This window comes from Myotis nattereri (genome assembly GCF_964212035.1).
Source record: "Myotis nattereri genome assembly, chromosome: 13".
NCBI classification, from domain to species: Eukaryota; Metazoa; Chordata; class Mammalia; order Chiroptera; family Vespertilionidae; genus Myotis; species Myotis nattereri.
Window position 1 is genome coordinate 58,646,733 of NC_138088.1, and position 26,078 is coordinate 58,672,810.

At 59.7% G+C, this 26,078-nt stretch overlaps 1 protein-coding gene across 2 annotated transcripts in view; it reads right to left on the reverse strand.

Moving 5' to 3' along the window:
- Window positions 1–26,078, reverse strand: part of PTPRE (protein tyrosine phosphatase receptor type E) — a 65,771-nt gene that overhangs the window by 22,454 nt on the left and 17,239 nt on the right. Inside the window, exons 2-6 of one of the 2 annotated variants that reach the window (XM_081104747.1) lie at window positions 17,557–17,675; window positions 13,809–13,905; window positions 13,364–13,437; window positions 10,907–11,043; window positions 7,128–7,218 (exon numbers count right to left, since the gene is read on the reverse strand). In XM_081104747.1, the coding sequence (XP_080960873.1) occupies window positions 7,128–7,218; window positions 10,907–11,043; window positions 13,364–13,437; window positions 13,809–13,905; window positions 17,557–17,675 (518 nt within the window). Of the gene's footprint in view, window positions 1–7,127; window positions 7,219–10,906; window positions 11,044–13,363; window positions 13,438–13,508; window positions 13,632–13,808; window positions 13,906–17,556; window positions 17,676–26,078 lie in introns of those variants that run through there. The other variant, XM_081104748.1, reaches the window with a different exon arrangement.

Below are 26,078 nucleotides of genomic sequence, written 5' to 3' on the forward strand. Positions count from 1 at the left end.
ATCAGACCCCGCAGAGTCCTCCCAGCTACAGTATCAGACCCCGCAGAGTCCTCCCAGCCACAGTATCAGACCCCGCAGAGTCCTCCCAGCTACAGTATCAGACCCCGCAGAGTCCTCCCAGCCACAGTATCAGACCCCGCAGAGTCCTCCCAGCTACAGTATCAGACCCCGCAGAGTCCTCCCAGCTACAGTATCAGACCCCGCAGAGTCCTCCCAGCTACAGTATCAGACCCCACAGAGTCCTCCCAGCTACAGTATCAGACCCCGCAGAGTCCTCCCAGCTACAGTATCAGACCCCGCAGAGTCCTCCCAGCTACAGTATCAGACCCCGCAGAGTCCTCCCAGCTACAGTATCAGACCCCGCAGAGTCCTCCCAGCCACAGTATCAGACCCCGCAGAGTCCTCCCAGCCACAGTATCAGACCCCACAGAGTCCTCCCAGCCACAGTATCAGACCCCGCAGAGTCCTCCCAGCCACAGTATCAGACCCCGCAGAGTCCTCCCAGCCACAGTATCAGACCCCGCAGAGTCCTCCCAGCCACAGTATCAGACCCTACAGAGTCCTCCCAGCCACAGTATCAGACCCCGCAGAGTCCTCCCAGCTACAGTATCAGACCCCGCAGAGTCCTCCCAGCCACAGTATCAGACCCCGCAGAGTCCTCCCAGCCACAGTATCAGACCCCGCAGAGTCCTCCCAGCCACAGTATCAGACTGCAGAGTCCTCCCAGCTACAGTCTCAGACCCCGCAGAGTCCTCCCAGCTACAGTATCAGACCCTGCAGAGTCCTCCCAGCTACAGTATCAGACTGCAGAGTCCTCCCAGCTACAGTATCAGACCCCGCAGGGTCCTCCCAACTACAGTCTCAGACCCCGCAGGGTCCTCCCAGCCACAGTATCAGACCCCGCAGAGTCCTCCCAGCCACAGTATCAGACCCCGCAGAGTCCTCCCAGCTACAGTATCAGACCCCGCAGAGTCCTCCCAGCTACAGTATCAGACCCCGCAGAGTCCTCCCAGCTACAGTATCAGACCCCGCAGGGTCCTCCCAGCCACAGTATCAGACCCCGCAGGGTCCTCCCAGCTACAGTATCAGACCCCGCAGAGTCCTCCCAGCCACAGTATCAGACCCCGCAGGGTCCTCCCAGCTACAGTATCAGACCCTGCAGAGTCCTCCCAGCTACAGTATCAGACCCCGCAGAGTCCTCCCAGCTACAGTATCAGACCCCGCAGAGTCCTCCCAGCCACAGTATCAGACCCCGCAGAGTCCTCCCAGCCACAGTATCAGACCCCGCAGAGTCCTCCCAGCTACAGTATCAGACCCCGCAGAGTCCTCCCAGCTACAGTATCAGACCCCGCAGAGTCCTCCCAGCTACAGTATCAGACCCCGCAGAGTCCTCCCAGCGACAGTATCAGACCCTGCAGAGTCCTCCCAGCTACAGTATCAGACCCCGCAGAGTCCTCCCAGCGACAGTATCAGACCCCGCAGAGTCCTCCCAGCTACAGTATCAGACCCCGCAGAGTCCTCCCAGCTACAGTATCAGACTGCAGAGTCCTCCCAGCTACAGTATCAGACTGCAGAGTCCTCCCAGCTACAGTATCAGACCCTACAGAGTCCTCCCAGCTACAGTATCAGACCCCGCAGAGTCCTCCCAGCTACAGTATCAGACTGCAGAGTCCTCCCAGCTACAGTATCAGACCCTACAGAGTCCTCCCAGCTACAGTATCAGACCCCGCAGAGTCCTCCCAGCTACAGTATCAGACCCCGCAGAGTCCTCCCAGCTACAGTATCAGACCCTACAGAGTCCTCCCAGCTACAGTATCAGACCCCGCAGAGTCCTCCCAGCTACAGTATCAGACCCCGCAGAGTCCTCCCAGCTACAGTATCAGACCCTGCAGAGTCCTCCCAGCTACAGTATCAGACCCCGCAGAGTCCTCCCAGCTACCGTATCAGACCCCGCAGAGTCCTCCCAGCTACAGTATCAGACTGCAGAGTCCTCCCAGCTACCGTATCAGACCCTACAGAGTCCTCCCAGCTACAGTATCAGACCCCGCAGAGTCCTCCCAGCTACAGTCTCAGACCCCGCAGAGTCCTCCCAGCTACCGTATCAGACCCCGCAGAGTCCTCCCAGCTACAGTATCAGACCCTGCAGAGTCCTCCCAGCTACCGTATCAGACCCCGCAGAGTCCTCCCAGCTACCGTATCAGACCCCGCAGAGTCCTCCCAGCTACAGTATCAGACCTGCAGAGTCCTCCCAGCTACAGTATCAGACCCCGCAGAGTCCTCCCAGCTACAGTCTCAGACCCCGCAGAGTCCTCCCAGCTACAGTATCAGACTGCAGAGTCCTCCCAGCTACAGTATCAGACTGCAGAGTCCTCCCAGCTACAGTATCAGACCCTACAGATACCTCCCAGCTACAGTATCAGACCCCGCAGAACCTCCCAGCTACAGTATCAGACTGCAGAGTCCTCCAATCTACAGTATCAGACCCTACAGAGTCCTCCCAGCTACAGTATCAGACCCCGCAGAGTCCTCCCAGCTACAGTATCAGACCCTACAGAGTCCTCCCAGCTACAGTATCAGACCCCGCAGAGTCCTCCCAGCTACAGTATCAGACCCCGCAGAGTCCTCCCAGCTACAGTATCAGACCCTACAGAGTCCTCCCAGCTACAGTATCAGACCCCGCAGAGTCCTCCCAGCTACCGTATCAGACCCCGCAGAGTCCTCCCAGCTACAGTATCAGACTGCAGAGTCCTCCCAGCCACAGTCTCAGACCCCGCAGAGTCCTCCCAGCTACAGTATCAGACTGCAGAGTCCTCCCAGCTACAGTATCAGACCCTACAGAGTCCTCCCAGCTACAGTATCAGACCCCGCAGAGTCCTCCCAGCTACAGTATCAGACCCCGCAGAGTCCTCCCAGCTACAGTATCAGACCCTACAGAGTCCTCCCAGCTACAGTATCAGACCCCGCAGAGTCCTCCCAGCTACCGTATCAGACCCTACAGAGTCCTCCCAGCTACAGTATCAGACCCCGCAGAGTCCTCCCAGCTACAGTATCAGACCCCGCAGAGTCCTCCCAGCTACAGTCTCAGACCCCGCAGAGTCCTCCCAGCTACAGTATCAGACCCTACAGAGTCCTCCCAGCTACAGTATCAGACCCCGCAGAGTCCTCCCAGCTACAGTATCAGACCCCGCAGAGTCCTCCCAGCTACAGTATCAGACCCCGCAGAGTCCTCCCAGCTACAGTATCAGACCCTACAGAGTCCTCCCAGCTACAGTATCAGACCCCGCAGAGTCCTCCCAGCTACAGTATCAGACCCCGCAGAGTCCTCCCAGCTACAGTATCAGACCCTACAGAGTCCTCCCAGCTACAGTATCAGACCCCGCAGAGTCCTCCCAGCTACAGTCTCAGACCCCGCAGAGTCCTCCCAGCTACCGTATCAGACCCCGCAGAGTCCTCCCAGCTACAGTATCAGACCCCGCAGAGTCCTCCCAGCTACAGTATCAGACCCCGCAGAGTCCTCCCAGCTACAGTATCAGACCCCGCAGAGTCCTCCCAGCTACAGTATCAGACCCCGCAGAGTCCTCCCAGCTACAGTCTCAGACTGCAGAGTCCTCCCAGCTACAGTATCAGACCCCGCAGAGTCCTCCCAGCTACAGTCTCAGACTGCAGAGTCCTCCCAGCTACAGTCTCAGACCCCGCAGAGTCCTCCCAGCTACAGTATCAGACCCCGCAGAGTCCTCCCAGCTACAGTCTCAGACTGCAGAGTCCTCCCAGCTACCGTATCAGACCCCGCAGAGTCCTCCCAGCTACAGTATCAGACCCCGCAGAGTCCTCCCAGCCACAGTATCAGACCCCGCAGAGTCCTCCCAGCTACAGTATCAGACCCCGCAGAGTCCTCCCAGCTACAGTATCAGACTGCAGAGTCCTCCCAGCTACAGTATCAGACCCCGCAGAGTCCTCCCAGCTACCGTATCAGACCCCGCAGAGTCCTCCCAGCTACAGTATCAGACTGCAGAGTCCTCCCAGCTACAGTATCAGACTGCAGAGTCCTCCCAGCTACAGTATCAGACTGCAGAGTCCTCCCAGCTACAGTATCAGACCCCGCAGAGCCCTCCCAGCCACAGTATCAGACCCCGCAGAGTCCTCCCAGCTAAAGTATCAGACCCCGCAGAGTCCTCCCAGCTACCGTATCAGACCCCGCAGAGTCCTCCCAGCTACAGTATCAGACTGCAGAGTCCTCCCAGCCACAGTCTCAGACCCCGCAGAGTCCTCCCAGCTACAGTATCAGACTGCAGAGTCCTCCCAGCTACAGTATCAGACCCTACAGAGTCCTCCCAGCTACAGTATCAGACCCCGCAGAGTCCTCCCAGCTACAGTATCAGACCCCGCAGAGTCCTCCCAGCTACAGTATCAGACCCCGCAGAGTCCTCCCAGCTACAGTATCAGACCCCGCAGAGTCCTCCCAGCTACAGTATCAGACCCCGCAGAGTCCTCCCAGCTACAGTATCAGACCCCGCAGAGTCCTCCCAGCTACAGTATCAGACCCCGCAGAGTCCTCCCAGCTACCGTATCAGACCCCGCAGAGTCCTCCCAGCTACAGTATCAGACCCCGCAGAGTCCTCCCAGCTACCGTATCAGACCCCGCAGAGTCCTCCCAGCTACAGTATCAAACCCCGCAGAGTCCTCCCAGCCACAGTATCAGACCCTGCAGAGTCCTCCCAGCCACAGTATCAGACCCCGCAGAGTCCTCCCAGCTACAGTATCAGACTGCAGAGTCCTCCCAGCTACAGTATCAGACTTCAGAGTCCTCCCAGCTACAGTATCAGACTGCAGAGTCCTCCCAGCTACAGTATCAGACCCCGCAGAGTCCTCCCAGCCACAGTATCAGACCCCGCAGAGTCCTCCCAGCTACAGTATCAGACCCCGCAGAGTCCTCCCAGCTACAGTATCAGACCCCGCAGAGTCCTCCCAGCCACAGTCTCAGACCCCGCAGAGTCCTCCCAGCTACAGTATCAGACCCCGCAGAGTCCTCCCAGCTACAGTCTCAGACCCCGCAGAGTCCTCCCAGCTACAGTATCAGACCCCGCAGAGTCCTCCCAGCTACAGTATCAGACCCCCAGGGTCCTCCCAGCTACAGTATCAGACTGCAGAGTCCTCCCAGCTACAGTATCAGACCCCGCAGAGTCCTCCCAGCTACAGTATCAGACCCCCAGGGTCCTCCCAGCTACAGTATCAGACTGCAGAGTCCTCCCAGCTACAGTATCAGACCCCGCAGAGTCCTCCCAGCTACAGTATCAGACCCCGCAGAGTCCTCCCAGCTACAGTATCAGACTGCAGAGTCCTCCCAGCTACAGTCTCAGACCCCGCAGAGTCCTCCCAGCTACAGTATCAGACCCCGCAGAGTCCTCCCAGCTACAGTATCAGACCCCGCAGAGTCCTCCCAGCTACCGTATCAGACCCCGCAGAGTCCTCCCAGCTACAGTATCAGACTGCAGAGTCCTCCCAGCTACAGTCTCAGACCCCGCAGAGTCCTCCCAGCTACAGTCTCAGACCCCGCAGAGTCCTCCCAGCTACAGTATCAGACCCCGCAGAGTCCTCCCAGCTACAGTATCAGACCCCGCAGAGTCCTCCCAGCTACAGTATCAGACCCCGCAGAGTCCTCCCAGCTACAGTATCAGACCCCGCAGAGTCCTCCCAGCTACAGTATCAGACCCCGCAGAGTCCTCCCAGCTACAGTATCAGACCCCGCAGAGTCCTCCCAGCTACAGTCTCAGACTGCAGAGTCCTCCCAGCTACAGTATCAGACCCCGCAGAGTCCTCCCAGCTACAGTCTCAGACTGCAGAGTCCTCCCAGCTACAGTCTCAGACCCCGCAGAGTCCTCCCAGCTACAGTATCAGACCCCGCAGAGTCCTCCCAGCTACAGTCTCAGACTGCAGAGTCCTCCCAGCTACAGTATCAGACCCCGCAGAGTCCTCCCAGCTACAGTATCAGACTCTGCAAAGGACAGACCCGGGCCCCATGGTGACCACAGAGGGGCCGATGTGGGAAAGAACCTCAGGGCCAGCGTGGGCCTGCCCCCCACACAGAAACAGCACAGCAGAATGTGCGGACCCGACCATGTGACAGCCGTGTTCTCGGCCCCAGTATTGGCACATGCAGGTGTACTTAGGAGAACTTCTGGGGTGACCCTCCCGGGCTTTCCGAGGAGAGGACTACTGCATCTCTGGACAAGTGGGCATCTGGATCTGGGGTTTGGAACCACAGACCCCAATCGCATCCTTCAGGTCTGCCCCAGAGAGGAAGGTAAGCAGGACCCGCACACCTGGGCTGGACGGGCCACCTGCCTGGGGGGTTCCGGCCACGGTGCAAGCAGTGCCCAGAGGGGCTGACCAGGAGTGTTCTGCGTGAGTGGAGTGTGTATGTGGGGTATGTGTGCAGGGGGGGGGCGGGTGGCTGTGGGGGCTTCTCTTGGCAGCGAGGCTGGTTGTGAAGGTCGCCCAGGGGCACAGCCCAGCCATTGATGCCTCTGGACAGATGTGTTACCCCCCTGCCCTGCACCTCCTGGAGCCCACACTCTGTAGCCGGTGGCGGTCCCTAGCTGTCGGGTTAAAACCGGGTTTACCGGGAGCCTTCCCACCACACTGCCAGAGCCCTGTGTGTTTCCCGTTGGTCCTTTCGGCCCTTGGTCCAGGGGACTTGCTGCTGGTGGCCCAGAGCTGAGTGCAACAGCGGAAGGTGCCCAGGGCCTACCGCCGCCGTGGCTGGGGCTCCGGATCTGATCCAGCAGGAGGGGCCCTGCCCGCCAGTGCACGCGGCCCCCGCCAGGCCCCTGGGCAGCCCAGGTCTTAGCGCAGGCTCCGCGGCCAGACCCTCACCGGCCCAGGCGGCCTGTGCCGGGCGGCACACGCACAGGTGCCCGGAGGCCCGGTGCCCGGAGGCCAGGTGCCCGGAGGCCAGGTGCCCGGAGGCCAGGTGCGAGCTCCCAGCAGCTGCGCTGTCACGGGCTCTGATCTCCCAGCACCGGGATCGTCACCGTCACTCAGAGTGACACGCACCGTCACCGCGAGCTGCAGGGGCTTCGGAGTTTAGTCAGAACGCCGCCGACCATGCAAAAACAGGAAAATCTTACTGGGAAGGATGTTGGGGTATCTGTTCTTGTCTCTGTTTTCTTCTTTATTGGCCTGTTCAAACGTTCCTTGCATGTGTCCGGACGGCAGCGACTGGAAGGAAACACAGCGGTGACACTCAATGTGACGAATCCTAGCACTGAGTTCTGTCAGCTTCCCTGGGAGACAGGTCTCTGATCCCACCACTGCCTGTCACCTCATCAACTGCAGCAGATCACCATCGGCTCATCAATTGTAACAAGTCACTGCTGGTTCATCGATTATGACAGATCACTATCGGCTCCACGTAGCGCTAAAGCGATGGCTTAGTCGTTGGGAACTGTGGGCCAGCACCTGCCACTTCCTGACCAATATTCTGTAAAACTAAAACTGCTCTACATAAGTCTATTCAACGTAGTAAATTAAAAAGAAGGGAAAAAAGCCTGAGAAGCCTCCGCCTTCCTCGGAAGGTGAGGCGGCTGCAGGGGTGGGTGGGGAAGGCAGGAGGGGCCTGGGTGGCCAGGATGCTCCTGGCTGACACCCAGCACGTGGCCTGGCATCTGCCCCAGATGGAGACAGAGTGACGCTGCAGCTCCATGGGCGGCACCGAGCATCGCTGGGGCGAGAGAAACACGTGCTCCTGTCGGCACCTAGCACCCAGCCAGGTTCCCGCTGGGGAAAGGACCGCCCGCCCCGCCTGCACTGAGCTGCCCTGCACCCTGCCTGCCCTCAACCTGCCCGGGCCTCCCCTCGCCAGCGGCTCGGGTGGCGCAGGGGACCCGGGAGAGCAGTGGAGGCTGTGCCAGAGCCGGTCAGCCCGCAGCGCCAGGCGTGAGCCGTGCACATAGCAGTTGCTCCATAGCACCTTGTGAGTCATTGTCCGATTGTGTCATTGGCAGAAGAGGGTTTGTTTGTTTGTCTGAGATTTTGTTTCTATGAATGAGCACATGAGCCAGTGTGCGCTCACAGTGCTGGGCAGGTGCCAGCAAGTTGAGGAAACAGACAAGGAGCCAGGGGTGGGCTCCCAGCGAGCCCAGGCGATGGGGCGGGCTGGTGTCCCATGCGGGGACCTTTCCGGGGGCACCTCCTGTGCCTCTACAACAGGACGGCCGGGTCAGGCCCAGCCCCCGCTGGGACAGAGGCGCTGGGAAGAGCGTCTGGAGGGGGCTTCCTGGCCCGGAGGGCACGCACCGGCAGGGGCAGGGGCTGCAGGCCCGGAAGGCCCCCCCAGACACCTCGTGTGCACACTGGGCCCTGCTGGGCACGCCTCGCTTTTTCACAGGTGATGTACAAATACCCCATGGGGGCAGGTGGTGCCCGCATTTCCCAGATGAGGAAACCGAGGCAGAGATGACCTCCAGGCTGGTCAGAGGCAGACCTGGGCAGGTCTCAGGCGGGCTGCCGGCTTCCTCCATGCCCCCCTCAGCCCACTGAACCGGTCCCAGCACCCGCCCCTCTTTATCCACAGCTCAGGTCAGCTCCGCAATACACACGCGCCCAAACTCACTGGGATCCCCTGCTCGGAGACCAACTGTCTCCCTTTCACAGTTTTTGGGAGAGAAGCTCAGGGCAGTGGAGGAGAACAGAGCAAGAAGAGGGGCAGAGCCCACCTCAAGCTTATCCATCTGCAGAGCCAAGAGTGTGGCCCCGCGGCTCTTAGCGGAGGGATGAGGCACGGACGGGCTGAGGGCACGGCCGTCCCTCACTCGAGAGGAGAGCACCCTGGCCAGGGTCTCCTGAGCCAGGACCAGGATCCACGCCACTGGACTCAAGCCCAGCGCTCTCCCCTCTGCCCTCTGCCTACCTGCCCTCGCTGGGCAGAGGGACCCCCCTGGGAAGGCTGCCTATGGCAGGGCGGGGCGGGGTCCAGGAGAGGGAGGCAAAATCGAAAGGTACAAAATTGAAAGGGGCTCCCCCAAGCCTCAAGATTCAAAATAATATGCAAATGCAATATCTAAAAAAAAAATCAAAATAAATGCAAAGAATCCATAATGATAAAATGAAAATTTTAAGTAAGGACACAATCAGTGGATCAGTCACAGTGTGGTGACAAGCCCCGTGGGAGCCTGGAGCAACAGGGAACATTGTTGCTTACAAGTGTCTGTTCTGTTCTGCCTCCATTATGGCCTTCACTTTGTTATTTGTAAAGCTGCATTAAAATGTTACTTTTGCTGAGTGTTTTTGTTTTGGTGGCTCCTTCACTTCTGCCCCTGGGGCAGGGGCCTCACCTGCCTGACCTGATTCCTGTCCCTGCTCCTCCGCAGTGGCACGTACCTGAGGTGGGGGCAGGGCCTGTGGGGCGTGACTCAGAGCCCCACACCAGTCACAACAGGGAGAAACAGAGCCAGGGGGCCGGACAGGGAGGGAGGGATTGGCTTGGTCACTAGGAACTCGGAGAGTTATTTTGAGAATGCAGAACTAACTTCTCTAATCGGTCTGAGAGTTTGCAACACAATATTGCTTGGAGCTATTTTCCAATATGACCCAATTTCTCCAAAAAGGGGACACACGAGGAAACAATGAAAAGGAAGCAAGATCAGTGCAGATGAGACTTGGGCTAAAAAATAGGGAAAGTACATCGAAATGTGTCATCACCTTCCCACGCCCTCATGTGGCTTCTGTGTGGACAGTCGCGAGTCGGCAGTGGGAGTAGCGTCATCTTTCGATGTAACAATTGCACAACGTTCCACTGTGCGCGCAGTCCCTGTCTCAGCCTCACGTGGGAGCTGGAGGTCACCCAGGCACCCTGCGCACCCCTCCACGCGAATGGAGCTGGCCTCGCGGACACTGACTGATGCGCCAGGGCCAGGGCCTGACAGCCAGGGCCCAGGCAAGGCAGCCGCCCTGCGAGGAACCCATCCCATTTCACACTCTACACGCCGCCTGTGGCCACGTGCACGTGGAAGATGCAGAACGTAAAACTCAAGGGATAAACACTGAAGAGCAAAATCTAACACCCGCGAGTGTCTCTCTTTTTGCCCATCCTACATTCATCTACCAACCTACCTACCTACCTACCTACCTACCTATCATCTACCTACCTACCTATCTAGCCAGCTGTCTATTTGGTTCTCAATTCATAGGACACTAAATACAAATTTAACACCCAGCCAGCGTGGCTCAGTGGTTGAGCATCAGCCTATGAACCAGGAAGTCACAGCACATGCCCAGGGCTCCATCCCCAGTGTGGGGCGTGCAGGAGGCAGCCGATCCATGATTCTCTCTCATCATGGATGCTTCTCTCTCTCTCCTTTTCCCTCTCCCTTCCTCTCTGAAATCAATAAAAAATATATTTTTAAAAAAGCTGTTGGGGCAGAGCTGTCCCTTGAGGTGGTCCCACAGGTTTAACTGGCCTGTGATGCTGGCTCAGGCCACAGTTCCCACCGCTATTAGATGCCGGGGCACCCCGAGTCCATGGCTTTCTTTTTTAAAACAATTGCATTTATTGGGGTGACACTGGTTAATAGCCCCGGCTTTCACTGGGAAATGATTACAGTGTGGCCTCTCGGGCCTGGTCCTCCACAGCATCGCAACCACAGCGTCCCTGGCTCTTGGTTTTGGAGCGTGGCACCCGAGCATTTGGGCCAGAAGACTTCACGCACCCCTCTCTGTACTTCTTGTGTCATCAATGAGGAACGGGCGTCGGGAGGGGGGGGGCACGGAAAAGGAGAGGGGTGCCCCGCCAGTCTTGGGGGACGGTGTCCTGATGGAGGCAGGAGTTCTGGGCCTGTGGGATGTTAACAGTAAGCCTGACGGTTTCCCAGTCCTGACTGCGGGGCCAGACGGAGGGCCCTCCACTCACGTGGAACTCCTCGCGGAACATCTTGCAGTCGTCGGCTGAGCGGGCCCGGATCTCCTCCTCCAGCCGCCCCACCGGGATGGGGAAGTACTTCTTGGGCCCCGATGGGGACCTGCTGAGAAGCATCACTCTTTGCTGCTCTGTGGGATCAAAAGAAACACAGGCTGTTCAGCGGGACTCGGGGTGGGGGATGGGGGTGTGATTCATCAACCAGACTGACCGACAGCATTCCTGAGCAGCCCCAGCTGGAGGGACCATATTCCTCTCAGACCTCATGGCCCGGGCCCAGCGGGCCTGAGCAGCTGAAGGCAGAGGTCCGAGTCCTATAGGACACCTGCACCCCTTATGAGGGACAGAGTCCCCTTGACCTGCTCTCAGAAACCATAGATGCCTTCTCTTCCCAGCGCGCCCCCTCCCACTCCTCACCCCCCCCCCCCATCCATCTCGCCTTCCCTCCAGCCCCTGCCCCTTCCACAAAAGATCCGGGCAGCCTCCCCCTGCAGCCTCCAGGCCAGGGAAGAGAGGAGAGTGGAAGCAAGCTCAGCACAGGCTGGGAATCAGCAGGCTACGCCCGTCCTCCATCCTGTTGGTAACACACAGTCCTGCTGGGTCAAACCCCTAGAGCTCCAAGTTTTTTGTTTGCTTGTTTTAATATATGTTTATTGATCTCTGAGAGGAAGGGAAAGGGAGAGAGAGAAACGTCAATGATGAAAGAGACTCATTGATCGGCTACCTCCTACACACCCCCTACTGGGGATCGAGCCCACAACACAGGCATGGGCCCATGACCAGAATTCGAACCTGGAACACTTCAGTCTGCCGACGCTCTATCCACTGAGCCAAACTGGCCGGGGCGGGTTTTGTGTTTTTTGGAGGGAGGTGGGGGCTAGGCAAGGGGCATTGAAAAGGAGACGGGTGCCGGCCGGTGTGGCTCAGTGGTTGAGCATCAACCTAGGAACCAGGAGGTCACGGTTTGATTCCCCGTCAGGACACAGACCTGGGTTTTGGCTGGATCCCCAGTGTGGGGCGTGCGGGAGGCAGCCGATCAGTGATTCTCTCATCACTGATGTTTCTCTCTCCCTCTCCCTTCCTCTCTGAGATCGATAAAATTGTATTTTAAAATAAGAAAGAGGAGAGGGGTGATGAACGAAGGGCACCCACAATTCGGAGTGAGACAGCAAGAACTCATTAGAGGCCACCTCTTTCTGGGGGGGCCGTCTGGACAGGGTCACCCTGGCTACCTCGCTGTCTCCCTGGCTCAGGACCTGTCCCTACCTGCCTGCCTGCAGGGCAGCTGCTCTGAGCCCAGCCAAAGCCTGCCCCAGGCTGTTCCCAACACCCAGGCTGCGGAAGGAGCCTGCCCCCCCCTCCTCCCTCCCACACCCTCCTCCCTTCCACACCCTCCTCCCTCCCACACTGTCCTCCCTCCCACACTGTCCTCCCTCGGGTGGGGGGGGGCAGGAAGGTGGCGAGGAGGCCAGGTTATCACCCGCCAGGGTCACTCCCTGGGCACTAGCCCTGCTCCCTGGCCAGGTCCTGGCTGCGGACGCTCCTGTTGTTACCTGGGGGCTGGGGGGAGGAGGGGGCGCTTTCGCAATCCCCTGTGAAGCCTGACAGGCAGCGCGTTGACTCCCCAAACCACAGAACTTCCGCAGCCGCTGAGCGAAGGCGCCCAGGTCACCCACGCGAGGCCTCACGCCTTTCTCCGCACCTCGAGGTGTGGCCAGACTAGCGACGTGCCTCTGGGCAGCATTTACCGTGAGGAACCCAACGGAGGCCGAGGGAGGTGGGACACGCCCCCGAACCCCATCCTTCCTGTTAGACACCCCCTGCTGGGCTCCCAGCGCGCTGCCAGGAGCCCTCGGAGCGGGGCGCTCAGCTCGGAGCCGCCTCTGGGTAGGGCTGCGGGGACGCCCTGAAACAGGAGTGCAGACCGGGAGGGCGGCGGTGGGGACAGTGTCTCCGGAGCCGCAGCCCACACCTTCCGAAGGTTTGCTCCCACCGGAGGAGAGGCGAGATGTGCCATCCGCGCCCCAGAGGAGAGGAGAGGAGAGGAGAGGAGAGGAGAGGAGAGGAGAGACGGTGCCGTCCGCGCCCCAGAGGAGAGGAGAGGAGAGATGTGCCAACCGCGGCCCAGAGGAGGGGAGAGGAGAAGAGAGGAGAGGAGAGATGTGCCATCCAGGTGGGCAGGGGCGGCCAGGTGCCCTGGAGCGAGCGCGCTGCGGGGAGGGAGCCCCGGGCTCGGCGTGTTGGGGCATCGGACCCTGAACCCCGGCTTGTCCGCATATCGCAACCACAGCCCCCGGCGTGTGGGGCGCATCAGACCCCCCTGGGCGTGTCGGGGCATCGGATCCTCGTGGAAGGGACGCCCGCATGTGGGCGCAGGGGACCCCGCACATCAGACCCACGGGGCGCGCAGGGGACCCCGCACATCAGACCCCGCGGGGCGCGGCGGCGTACCTTGCTCCTCCAGGATCCCGTTGGGCATCTTCCTGTCGCCGGCGCTGACGGTGGCCTTCCGGTGCTTCCTGAACCTGGGAGACAGACGGTTAGGTTTCCGCCGGGGCCGGGGCAGCGCCCAGCCCGCAGCCCGAGGCGCACCCACCAGGTGAGCCGGGAGAAGCTGCTCCGGGAGCTCATGGCCCCGCTGTCCCTCTGCCCGCCGCCCTCTGCCTCCGGGCCCCACGCCCCGTCTCTGTGCAGCCCCGGGCGCTCATTTCCTCCTGCGCGCGACGGGGCGGCCCCGCGGGGGAGGGACACGGGGAGGGACATGGGGAGGGACACGGGGAGGGACATGGGGAGGGACACGGGGGGAGGGACATGGGGAGGGACACGGGGGGAGGGACACGGGGGAGGGGGGAGGAGGGAGGAGGGACGGGGTGGGGCGGGGGAGGGACACTCCTACCGGAGGAAGTAGACGGCCAGGAGCAGCAGGGGCAGCAGGAGCAGCAGGGGCAGCAGCAGCCAGGCCAGCAGCGGCTGGGCGCCTGGGGCCTGAGGCTCTGTAAGGGGGGGGGAGGGGCGCCCGTCAGGACCCGGACTCGGATGAGGACTCCCCCGAGGGGGGCGGGGCAGTCCCAACCCCAGACCGCGCCCACAGGTTACAGCCTCCCACCAGCCTTCTTCCCAGACACACGGCCTCGCTTTACAGTTTGCAAAGTTGCCTCCCATCAGCCAGACCCGGAACGACCATTTACAAATAGGCTCCCCCTGCCTCCCATCAGCCCTTCCTCCCAGACACCCCAGCCCAGGGGTGGGCAAACTTTTTGACTCAGGGCCACAGTGGGTTCTTAAACTGGACCAGAGGGCCAGAACAAAAGCATGAATGGAGTGTTTGTGTGAACTAATATAAATTCAAAGTAAACATCATTACATAAAAGGGTACGGTCTTTTTTTTTTTAGTTTTATTCATTTCAAACGGGCTGGATCCGGCCCGCGGGCCGTAGTTTGCCCACGGCTGCCCCAGGCTGCCCCAGCCCCACCTACGGTTCTCCAGTAGCGCATTCCCCCCCTCCCGCCCCCCCCCCCCCCAGTGCCAGAACCACACTCTACAGTCTGTAATGCGGTCCCTCCCCATCCCATGCACGGTGAACCGCGCTTTACAGCTTATAAACCCTCCTCCGTGAGCCCTTCTTCCTGCGCACAGCCCCCCACTCCACACATGCGGCAGCCCACTCCCTGTCCGAGAAGGCCCCCCCCTTCACACGTGCAGCAGCCACTCCCTGTCCGCGCAGCCGAAGGCCCTCCCTCCCTTCACACGTGGCAGTGTTGACACTAAGGAGAAGTGACTCACTCGAGGTCCCCTGGTGAGGGCGGTAAAGGCACCACGCCCCACAGACCCACATGTGGCCGTGTTTGGGGGATCCAGGGCGCCTGCCTGTCCCCCTAATGGGGAGGTAGAGAAGGGTGATGGTGCCACCACCCGCTGCTCTGGCCCAGGTCGCACTGAGGGGCTCCAGGGCGTCTGATGGGACTTCAGGGCCTGGGGTCAGAGCCTGCAGCCACCCCGTGACCCCACCCCCCAGAGCCCCGAGCTCCAGGTCCCCTGCCCTGGGGAAAGCTGGCCTCCAGGCATGACCCTCCTCTTCCTTGTCTGTCCTTCCATCCACCAGCTTCACCTTCCCCAACTAGAAGGTCCCGCCTCTGGACCCAGCACAGCCGGGACCTACCTCATAAGCCCCAATTCCAAGAGAGTCTCGGAATTGGCTGCCAGCTTCAGTCCCCACCTGCTCCCCAATGTTCTGACGGAGCTCCTGCCTTCCCAGCCGGCCATGTGGTTGGTCCCTCCTCACCGAAATGTCCCTGCTCTCCAAGAACACATCAAAGGCCCCCTCCCCCAGGAAGCCCACCGGGCTTCCCTCGTGTAGGTCCCGAGGGGCTCTGATGCCTCCAGGCACAGACCCCCTTCTCCCGCAGCGGACAGACCTGGGGGGGATGGCGTTCCCCTCCAAGGCAACCTGGGCTGCTACCACTCTGAGTTCACAGAAGCACCAAGCACGAGCCTGAGCCCAGGAGGGCTCCCCAGCCCTGCAGCCGCCCCTCACCCTGCACCCCTCCCTGTGCAGGCTGAAGGTCCTGACCTGTGTCTCAGCCCCTGGGTTGTAAGCGCCTGGGCGCAGGCCATCCAACCCGCTCCCGCCCCGGCCCCTGGGGTGGCCAAGGCCTCTATTTCTCATAAATGACAAAACCCTGCTGCCCAGAGTGACTGTTAGATGCGGCTCCGCTCAGAGGACAGCTGGTCTGTGAGGAGGCGGCCCAGCCACCATCAACCTGGCCCTCCTAGGACACATCCTCGCTCCAGGCTGTGCCAATGCCGCCCCCTTCTGGCCACGTCATGCTGCAGCCTCAGCCTCAGGCCAAGGGGCAGAGCTGGCCCAGCCCTGGCGAGGAGCTGAGGAGGCGGCCGCTCCCTGGGGACTGGGCTCCATCTCCGCCCAGCGCCGCACCCCCAGGGCTCTGGCAGGGCCCCTCCCCTCGCTGCCGCACAAGTGCCCACCTCTCACCGCCCAGGGGCCAGGCCTGCCCGGCTCAGCTTCTTCCTGGGCAGTGACCCAGGGGCGGGTTCAGGGTCCAAGGGCGGTGGCCCTGGCTGAGGATGAGCCTGCCCCGAAGCTTCAGGGGGCACCTGGACCCCAGACAGCCCACCCCGGGGCTCTGGCAGGGGCTCCGGGTCCAGCCTGCACCCTCACGCTGCCAAGTGAAGGCTGGTTTACAGACGCGGCTACCCACAGCTCGTCCTCCACGACGACGGGGCTGACCAGGCCCCGGGAGGGGGCTGCGTCCCCCTCGGGGTGTCTGCTGTGTGCCAGGCGGCCTCTTTGGGGCAGAGGTAGCAGGGGCACCGGTGGGCGGGCCCGGCCGCTTCTCAGCCCCGCCCCCGGGGCCCAGCGGAGAGTGGCCAAGTGCCCACTTCTTCCAATTTTGCAAAAGAAGAAAAATCTACATTTTCCTGTAAAGTTATCTGATTCTTAGACATTGGAAATGATTCAACCCAAATACAACTTGGAAAAACAAATGGGCCAGGAAAAACCTCGGAGGCCAGGCTGTCCCTGCAGGACTTGCTCCCGAGAGGGAGGCTGAGAGGAAATGCCGAAGCCAGTGTCTGCTTCATTTCAATACGGGTGTGGCTCAGACGGGGTGGGGGGCGGGCTGGATGGTCACCTTGGAGCAGCCTTCTCCCCAAACTCAGGTGTGTGCGGTGCTCATGCACATTTTGTGCACATGCGCACCTGCAACGTGTATGTCTTACACAGAATCTGGTCCTGGGAATGGAAAGTTAGGGACCTGAGCCCGGCTGGTGTGGCTCCGTGGTTGAGCATCGACCCATGAACCAGGCGGTCACTGTTGCATTCTGGGTCAGGGCACATGCTGGGGCTGCTGGCTCGATCCCCAGTAGGGGGCGTGCAGGAGGCAGCTGATGGATGATTCTCATCACTGATGTTTCTCTCTCTCCCTCTCCCTCTCTGAAAGCAATAAAAATATATTTTTTAAAAATAGGCGAGAGAACAGAATAATGAACCCGTGGGCCGCCCAGCCCTCTCTTCAGGACAAGGCTGAGCATGCTCATCTGTAGCCCCGCCCACCTCCTCTCCGCCCCCCCCTCCCCCAGCGCCTCCTCCGGACTTACTCTTTTTCAAGTCACTCCTAGACATCCTATCATGTGTAAATACTTTAACATGAGTCTCTAAAAGGTAAGGGTTCTTATTTTTAAAAACAATCCTAACCGGTATACCAATATCTCATCTAAAAATATTAACAAGTCTTTCTTCATCCCACTGTTGTGTCCTTGTTTAAGGACCTGGGTGGCTGCCAGTGTTTGCTCTGGCTGGGGTTGGTCTGAATGGGCCCCCACAGGGGGTCCCTGCCTCCCTTTGCTGAGCCCTAGCGCCCTCAGCAGGGGCTTCTATTTGCTGCCTCCTGAGCCCTGGGCTGGGCTCCAGGCAATGAATGAACCACCGGCTGTCCCAGGCAGCCTGCCTTTCTAGGCGTCCAGGCCCAAAGCACCTCACCCCTCACCCCTCACACAAGCCAGCCCGCCTCCCTCCTCCCGTCTCAGCCAGGCTGGCCCCTGGAGGGCCCTGTGAGCTCCTGGCTGGCGGGCGGCTGTGGGGTGGGGGTGGGGGGACGGCCGGGAAGGGGCGGAGGGCGCTTACCTGAGGTTGTGGAGGTCCAGTTGCTGTCAGCTGGGGTGCTCTCGTTGACCGTGAAAGCCTTGGCGAGCCGCAGGCTAAAACCCGCCAGCAGGAGCGGGCAGAAGGGCTCCATGGCGAACCTGTAAGAGGCAGGGACCGGCTCAGGCGACGCCCCTCCCCCAGGTGGACACGGGTGGGCTGGGTCGGGTGGCAGCGGGTGCTTCGGCAGCACTGATGCCTCAGTCTGAGCTGGGGGGAGGGGGCCCTGAACCACAGGGGCGCAGTCTGTTCTGCACGTGGGCAGGAATTTCTCCCTCGGACAAGCCAGGTTGGCAACCCCCGGAACCCTCCCAGGCCCTCAGGGTCCTGCTGTCCGGGTTAATTTCCTTTTGTGTCTGTGTGTCTGTGTGTCTGTGTGTCTGTGTGTCTGCTCAGGGGGAGAGGGCGGCAATGAGGACGCGGAGGGGCCCAGGAAGAAGAAACTCCCCAAACACCACACGATCGAGGGCTCTGAGAGGCCGCTTCCCAGACCCCAAAGAGGCCTGTCCCCGTTCCTTCTCGTGTCCTCATGACGATCGTCTGCTGACAGCTAGGCACACGGCGCTGTGCCCGCCGTAACGTGGTCCAGTAGTTCTAGTTTGCAGAGGTCGGCCCAGGGAAGACCAGCCCCTGAGGAAGAACCACCGGCTCAGAAAGGAGTGGGGGAGACAGCCGTGTCTCAGCTGGGGGCCAGGCCACCTGCACGGCGTCCTCTCTGCTGTCCCCCGGCCACACCACAGCCTGCACCCCAGCTCTTAGTCTGAGAGCAGGCCTTGCTGTCTCCCTCCAGAGCTGTGCAAACAGGCCCCCAGGCCCCCACCTTCCCCCCACTCCAGAGCCCGAGTAATCATTTGAAAGCCCAGCCCAGTCCTCTCACTGCATTAAAAAAATCTGCTAAGCCCTAACCGGTTTGGCTCAGTGGATAGAGCGTCAGCCTGTGGACTAAAAGGTCCCAGGTTCGATTCCGGTCAAGGGCATGTACCTGGGTTGCGGGCACCTCCCCAGTAGGGGGTGTGCAGGAAGCAGCTGATCGATGTTTCTCTCTCATCGATGTCTCTAGCTCTCTATCCCTCTCCCTTCCTCTCTGTAAAAAATCAATAAAATATATTTTTAAAAATATGCTATTGAATATGGCTAATATATATATATATATTATTGATTTCAGAGAGGAAGGGAGAGGGAGAGGGAGAGGGATAGAAACATCCATGATGAGAGAGAATCATGGATCGGCCGTCTCCTACACGTCCTCTACTGGGGATCAAGCCCGCAACCCAGGCATGTGTCCTGACAGGGAATCAAACCGTGACCTCCTGGTTCATAGGTCGACGCTCAACCACTGAGCCACGCCGGCCTACAATACTTTTAATATGTTTGAGTAAATTACAGAGGAATTGAGTAGGTAGGGAGTATTCATTGGCTTAACACAACTCGTAGATGCAGAATTCCTAGTCACGTGCATTCATTTGAAAAGACCCCTCCCCTAATGTTGACCAATTGAAAAGGAGGCCAACACTCTTGACACAAAGGTCATCACTTATCAGGCACCTAACACCGAGTGATTTTCCTGGGACGGCCAGCAGAGGGCACTGCACCTCGCAGAATTCAAGCCCGGCCCACCATCCAAGTCCCTTTCCTGGAGCAATTATGTTGCCAGACCAACCAACCTGTCAGGCCCTGGACATTCACCCGCAAAGGGCGCTCACCAGCCACCTGACAAGCACAGATAGGAATCAGGACAAAAATAGCGCGTGGGGTAGCAGTGAGCTCCACCGTGAATGCTCACCATTTTATTGAATCAGTTTACCGGACCCTTACAACCCCTACGTGCCGCTGGGGGATAAAATACATCGGCTCTCCGGAACCCAGAAGACCAAAACAGTTTATTTGCAGCAAAGCGGACGTTCCTTTTGCTCCCAGCAAAAGCCAGGCAGCTCCCGTTCTGATTAGAATTGCCTTTTTATTCCATTCGGCGAATTTTAAAATAAACATACTCTTACTGATTTCAGAGAGGAAGGGAGAGGGAGAGAGAGATAGAAACCTCAATGATGAGAGAGAATCATGGATCGGCTGCCTCCTGCATGCCCCACACTGAGGATGGAGCCCTCAACCCGAGCCTGTGCCCTGACCGGGACTCGAACCCTGACCTCCTGGTTCATAGGTTGATGCTCAACCACTGAGTCACACCAGCCAGGCCCATCCGATGCCTTTTTAATACTCGTTGGTGGGCAGCTACCCTGGGGCTGGTCGTGGCCTGGTTCCAGGTGTCCTGGGGGCCCGGTGACTCCCCATCTCTGGAGTGGACGCCCACCCGGCGGGCTCACTGCAGGCGCCCTGTCAGCTGGACAGTGACGGCCCGAGTGCTGCAGAGAAGCCTGCGGCCCGACAAGCGCCCGGCCCTCCCACTCTGTCCCCAGCGGCGAGCAGCCGAGGCTGGACCCGAGGATGCGGCATCGGCTGCTCTCCCTCCCGCCCAGACGTGTAGGTGGCACACGTCACCAGGTGGCTTCGAGACAACGCAAACGGAGGCCCACACAGCCCCCCGGCCAGGCCAGTGAGGGGCCCAGGGACAAGGATGGACAGGACCGGCCTTATTTCTGCTTCTGCGGAGTTTGCCATCAGGAGCCGGAGAGCCCTGTAGGTCGCTAACCACAGGACGGTCTCATAGGGCGGACAGGGGGACGCACATCCCAGGACCACTGTGACCCGAGGGGACATGGACCAGGAAGGGCGCCCCGGGAGGGGCAGAGGCAGGAGGGGGAAAAGCCCAGGTGAGGTGGCCCGGCCTGGGGTGCGGCAGGAGGGCATGAGGGCTGGCAGGACGACAGGCCGATCACAGGGTCTCCAGGTCTCCCAGCGTGGGGGCTCCTGCTTGGGAATGAAGAGACCAGAAGCTGACGGCGGGAACCCTGCCTTCCTGGCGCCTGAGCTCAGCAGGTCACGTGGCCACTCGGGGAGCCAGGGGCCCGGAGCCCAGCACGCTGCCCTCCCGCTGGGCTCGGGGGTGGTGCAGCCGCGTGTGGGGCAGAGGCAGGGCCAGGCAGACATGGTGCTCCTGCTCCCAGGCCTCTCCCGGGGCTGCCGGCCACACTGACCTTTGGAGGTGGCGGAGCGGAAGGGCGGTGACCACTGCAGGGGGCAGGTGTGGGTGAAGTTCCTCTGTGGCTGCTCCTGTGTCCAGAGAGGCCACCTGCCGTGCCGACACCCGCATCCCTACCTGCCCGCAGGTGAGCGCTGAGCCCCGCTTCCCTGCATCTGGAAAGGTGGCTAAGAACATCCCTGCTCCTTTCTGGAAGCGTCTGAGGATAATGTACGTGACGGGCTGGCTGTGAGCCTACAGTGTCCCTGGGAATTCAAGGCTTCCTGGCCTCGAAGCCACCTGTGACGTGTGTCACCTACACGCCTGAGCGGGAGGGAGAGCAGCCCGATGCTGGGTCCTCGGGACCGACCTCCCGGAGCCGAGGGCTGCCCTTTGCGTGGCCACCACTGCCCGTCCACTCTCTCCTCCGGGTACGCACTTGGGTTGCTGCTGTTTTTTCATTATGAGCAAAGCTTCTATGAACTTGGGTCACAGTCTTTCTGTGGACGAATGTTCCTCATTTTCCAGGGACGAATGTCTACAAGTGGACGTGCTTGGGTTTGAGGAGGAGGCAGGTGTGTGATTTTGTTTATTTTTTTTTTTTAAATCCTCACTCAAGGATATTTTTTCCAGTGATTTTTAGAGACACATTGATTGGTTGCCTCCCGAAAGCCCCCCTACAGGGCTGGAAGCCTGCAACCGAGGTCCATGCCCTTGACCGGAATCGAACCCGGGACCCTGCAGTCCACAGGCTGACGCTCTGTCCACTGAGCCAAACCGGCTAGGATGCTTATGATTTTTAAAAGGCTTTAAATTAGTTTGAAATAGTTACAAAAGGGGAGAGGCCATGTACAGGCTGGAGACGAGGCTTCTCTTGGGACACCCGGGTGCAGCCTGCGTGCCTGCGTGGCCGTGGATCGGCCCCTCGGCTGGAACCTGGGCTTGCCGAGTGCCAGGTGACCCCATGCTGCCCGTTGCCGGCCGGGCCGTCCCTCCTGCCTCCTTTATCACACGGCCTGGCCCGTGGCTGCCCCTCCCCGGGTGGACAGGCCTCCGCCACCAGCACCCGCACGCACAACTCAACAAACGAATCTGAAACTGGGTGGGGCTGGTGGTGCTCCAGACTCTGAGAGAAGTTTCAGTGATTCCCAGGGAAACAATTCCTTGTCAGCCCACCGCTACCCACGGTTGGGGAAGCTTTTAATTTGGTTCCCTCTCCCCGAATATGCTTCGGATGCACCGCTTTTAATCTTCTTTTATTAAAAATAAATCCACCTTCCCGCCCAGGCCTCTGGGGTAAACAGCTAATTAGGGCAGAAGCCGGGCCAGCCCAGCCGGGAGGGGCGGGGGGTGTCACTGTCCCTCAAGAAGGAACGAGCTGCCCCCCCCTCCCCCCGGAAAACATTAACTGGGCCAAACAATGAGCATGAATTATTTATAACCAACCTCTGGTTATTTGGAAGAAATTTACCTCCAACCTGCAACGGAGAAAAGAACTCTCCGGCTTCAGGCCCTCCCTCCCCAGACACCCCAGCCACGGTGGGTACACACCCCACTCCTGCCGGAGGGGTCGCGGAGGGGACTCTGCTTATAGGACTGCTCGTCTCAACAGGCTCCACCCTGTAATGTTCACTTCTGTCTAAGTCCTTCCTCCCACCAGCCCCCCGTGGCACTCAGAAATAGGATCCCCCCCATTTCTAAATGACCCCAACAGGTTTCCTAGGAGAGATCCTACCCATTATTTGGCCACAAAAAGTCAGCTCTACAGGCAACTCCGTGATTCCTCTACGCACAGTTTTGCGGGGAGAACGTTCTCTTTGCCCCGTTTGACCCGCTAACCCAGTGGTTGGCAAACTGCAGCTCGCGAGCCACATGCGGCTCTTTGGCCCCTTGGTGTGGCTCTTCCACGAAATACCGACTTCTGTGCATGGGCCACGAAGTTTCAATCACACTGTATGTGCGCGCCCGCACGTGGTATTTTGTGGAAGAGCCACACTCAAGGGGCCAAAGAGCCGCATGTGGCTCGCGAGCCGTAGTTTGCCGACCACCGCGCTAACCAATCAGCTTCCGCCTGGTGCCACTAAACCCCTGCAGTGGCACTTCCGGGGCCGCGGTGCTCCTGGCTGATGCCGTCGGTAAACGCCAATCCGCACCACCCAATTGCAGGAAGTGATGGCAGCGGCGCACCAGAGTCCCCTTTGGGAGGAGACGCAGCCTCGTTCATCAGGTGGTTTGGTCTCACACTGGGAAACATCCCGGCACTCACAAATGTTTAAAGAAACACTGATTTGCTACGGCCAGGAGCCGGTAACAGAGATTTGTTTTGTTCATTCATTCAGCAAATATTTACAGAGTGACTTCTGGACACAGAGCACGGAGGGAGGGCTCGCTTAGTCGAGCGTGGACAGGGGATGCGGCTGCCGTGAAGGGATGTCTGCTCCGACAGGGAGACCAGCCCTCCCTGGTGAGAACGTCTGCGGGTCACAGTGGGGGTGGGGAGCAGCTGGCGTCAAACGACTTGAAAGTTTGTTCCATTCCTTGCTTTCAACACAGATCCTGGGTGCTGGGGATTCCACAGGCAGGAAGTGATGCCTCTTCGTGTCCAGCACATCGTAGGTGCGCAGGACGACCCCTGCGTTGAGCAGAAACCCAGATCACCAGCCTGGCTGTGGGAAGACAGCTGGCTGGGCCTCCTTCCTGAGTGTCCAGGTCTCTGCGTTCCTGCCTGGGGGGAGCTTTTCAGCAAAGCAAGCAGGGAGGGCAGCGTTTGGGCGCCTGGGCTCCCGAGTGATGGTGACCTCAGAGCTGTCCCCAGGGTGCTTACTTACTGTCCTAGAACAGCCCTGGCGACTCCCTGGGAGACTCAGGAGGCAGCCAGCCCGGTGCACGAGACACACGTGTTCACACCTGGGCCCTTCCACCTTCGGGGCAAGTGTCTTGCCTCTCAGCCTCTCTCCTCCTCTGTGATCTGCGGGCTGTGCCTGCGGGGGGGACACAGGTGGCTCCTATGGCCCAGGCTCTGCTCTGAGCTGGTGGGAGGAGCCGCGACAGCCACATTCCTGATGCTCAGGGCGAGGCCTGTTCCTGGCACGTTGGATGCATCTGGACTTGCTGAGCTCCTCCTTGGGCTGGGAGCCAACTGCGGTCCCCTTGGGGGTACAGGGTGTCCCCCGGATGCTCAGAGCCCAACGGGGCAGACAGACACGTGACAACGTGCTGCTAGAAAGAGCAAGCCCCGAGTGACAGGAATATCCAAGAAGGGGGTTTCGCGTGATGAAAGTATTGTCATTGCACGGTTTGTTTTATGGGCTCAACTTGGACCCGAATTTGGAAGGCGACGCGGGGCGGGGCGGACTCTTGTCTCACGCATGCGCTGTCGCGGGAAACCCGGGAGCAATGCCAGAGAAGACCAGCAGGTGGCGCAGGCGGGAAGCCATAGGATCGTCCACTCACACCTGCTGGGACGGGCTCCCAGGCCCTAAACCGTCGTGTTCCTAACTCCCTCCTCCTCCAGAGGCGGCCCTCCCACCAGCATCTTCCCAGGGTCCCTGCAGAAACGCGGCTGCTGGCGCCTGCACCCCTCCCTCCCCCGCCAAGTACCGACCCCACCCGCCAGGACCAACACTAACCATTTCCTTCTCCCTTCGGTAGGTGGAAGCACGAGCTAGGAGCTAGCGTGGAAAGGTGCACCAATCCTCCTAACAGGCACCCTCACGCCCGTGTCCCAGCCTGGAGTTGTATTTTCTAACCTGTGGGTCCATGATCTCCACCCATGTCAAGAAATTCTGCACCCGATGGACTTTGCTGAAGCGAGCGAGAAACTGGAAAGCAAACAGCATCTCCCATTCAGCATCGGGCGCGGTGCCCAGGGCAGCCTTCTTGCACACGCGTGAAAATGAACGCGCTGCGGACTGTAACTCCGAGTGTGCAACGCAACGAGGTGCCAGGGCAGTGGGCGCAGCGGGGCAGCTAATGGCGCGGCAGCCGTCCCGGCCACGCCTGCTACCGCCTGCCTCCCGCGTAACGGATCAGTTATCAGCTGTTTAATAAACCGACTGCTGACAACCGCTACGCTTTGACATTTGCGTTTCGGGAGCCTAAGCTGGGGAGAAAGAAGGAGAAAGAAAAGGAGAGTGCAGGGCAGGGAGGAGCGGAGGCCAGGAAGTGGGGGGAAGGGGCCGTGCACAGCCCTTCCCTGGCGTGGGGACAACACCCCGCTGCCCAGGGAGGGAGCAGGTTTTTAAAAAATATATTTTTATTGACGTCAGAGAGGAAGGGAGAGGGAGAGAGAGATAGAAACATCCCTGGTGAGAGAGAATCATTGGGGATTTCAATCCTAGTGGGGATTGAGCCAGCAACCTGCCATGTGCCCTTGACCGGAATCGAACCCAGGACCTCCTGGTTCATAGGTCGACACTCAACCACTGGCCCGCCCACTTCACACATCACACCCCGTGGCCCTCACCCCCTAGCAGCCCCTGAGAGCTTTGAGGATCAGAGAGGTTATGTCACCTGCCCAAGGCCACACAGCAGGTAAAATGGCAAAGCCTGGACTCAAACCTGGGGATTATTCTGAAATGCGGTCAGACTTTTATCAGGACAAATGGGGTGAACATGGGAGTCGGTCTAAACTGGAAAACATTTCGTTTCAGGACGGAGGGACACAATGTTTGTAAATTCCAAAAAGGTACTGAAAATATTTACTTTAGCCCTTCCTCCTTCCCAGAAGACCTCCGCCGACTGCGTGGGCACTAAGGGTGTCAGCATCTGGCGGGCCTGGGAGTCCTCATCGTAATTGGGTTTTCCCTGGAAACACCCCGCGTCACAAAGCGAGGGCTTAGTGAATATCTGTTCGACGCGTGAGCGAAACGGCCAGGAGCTCTGCCAGAAAGAGCCTGCCATCAGCTTTTTCCCCCAACTGACCAACGCCTCTACACACACCTGCTGCATCTCCTTAAATACCTATCAACACAGTCACAGAACCCGTGGCCTTCGAGAATTCCTAGTTCCAAGAAAAGAAAAGAGAGAAAGGAAGATAAGAAACCTCACAGGAAATGACCGTCATGACCTGCTAGGAAGTCAGGTGAGAAGAACACAGGGCCGTGCGCTTCTGAGATTTTCAGTTCTGTTTAGAAATGTTCGGGGCAGGGAAGGGCTGCGAGGCCGGGAGCTGCGTCCCCTCTGAAGTCCCTGTGGGCCAAGAGCCTCCTGTAGCTGAAACCCGAGGACAGGGAGGGGGAGGGAGCGGCAGGAGAGCCCGTTCCTGGTGAAAGAGCGCTTTGTGGCCTGGGCTCAGCTCCCGGTGTCGGCTTTCTCCATCCCTTCATCCGCCCGTGACTGCTGACCTCCCTGCTGGATGGCGGGGCCATTGAACGCGAAGGAAGGGCAGGTGTCTACCCACTCCGCGCAGGGAAGTTTCAAGTGCAAC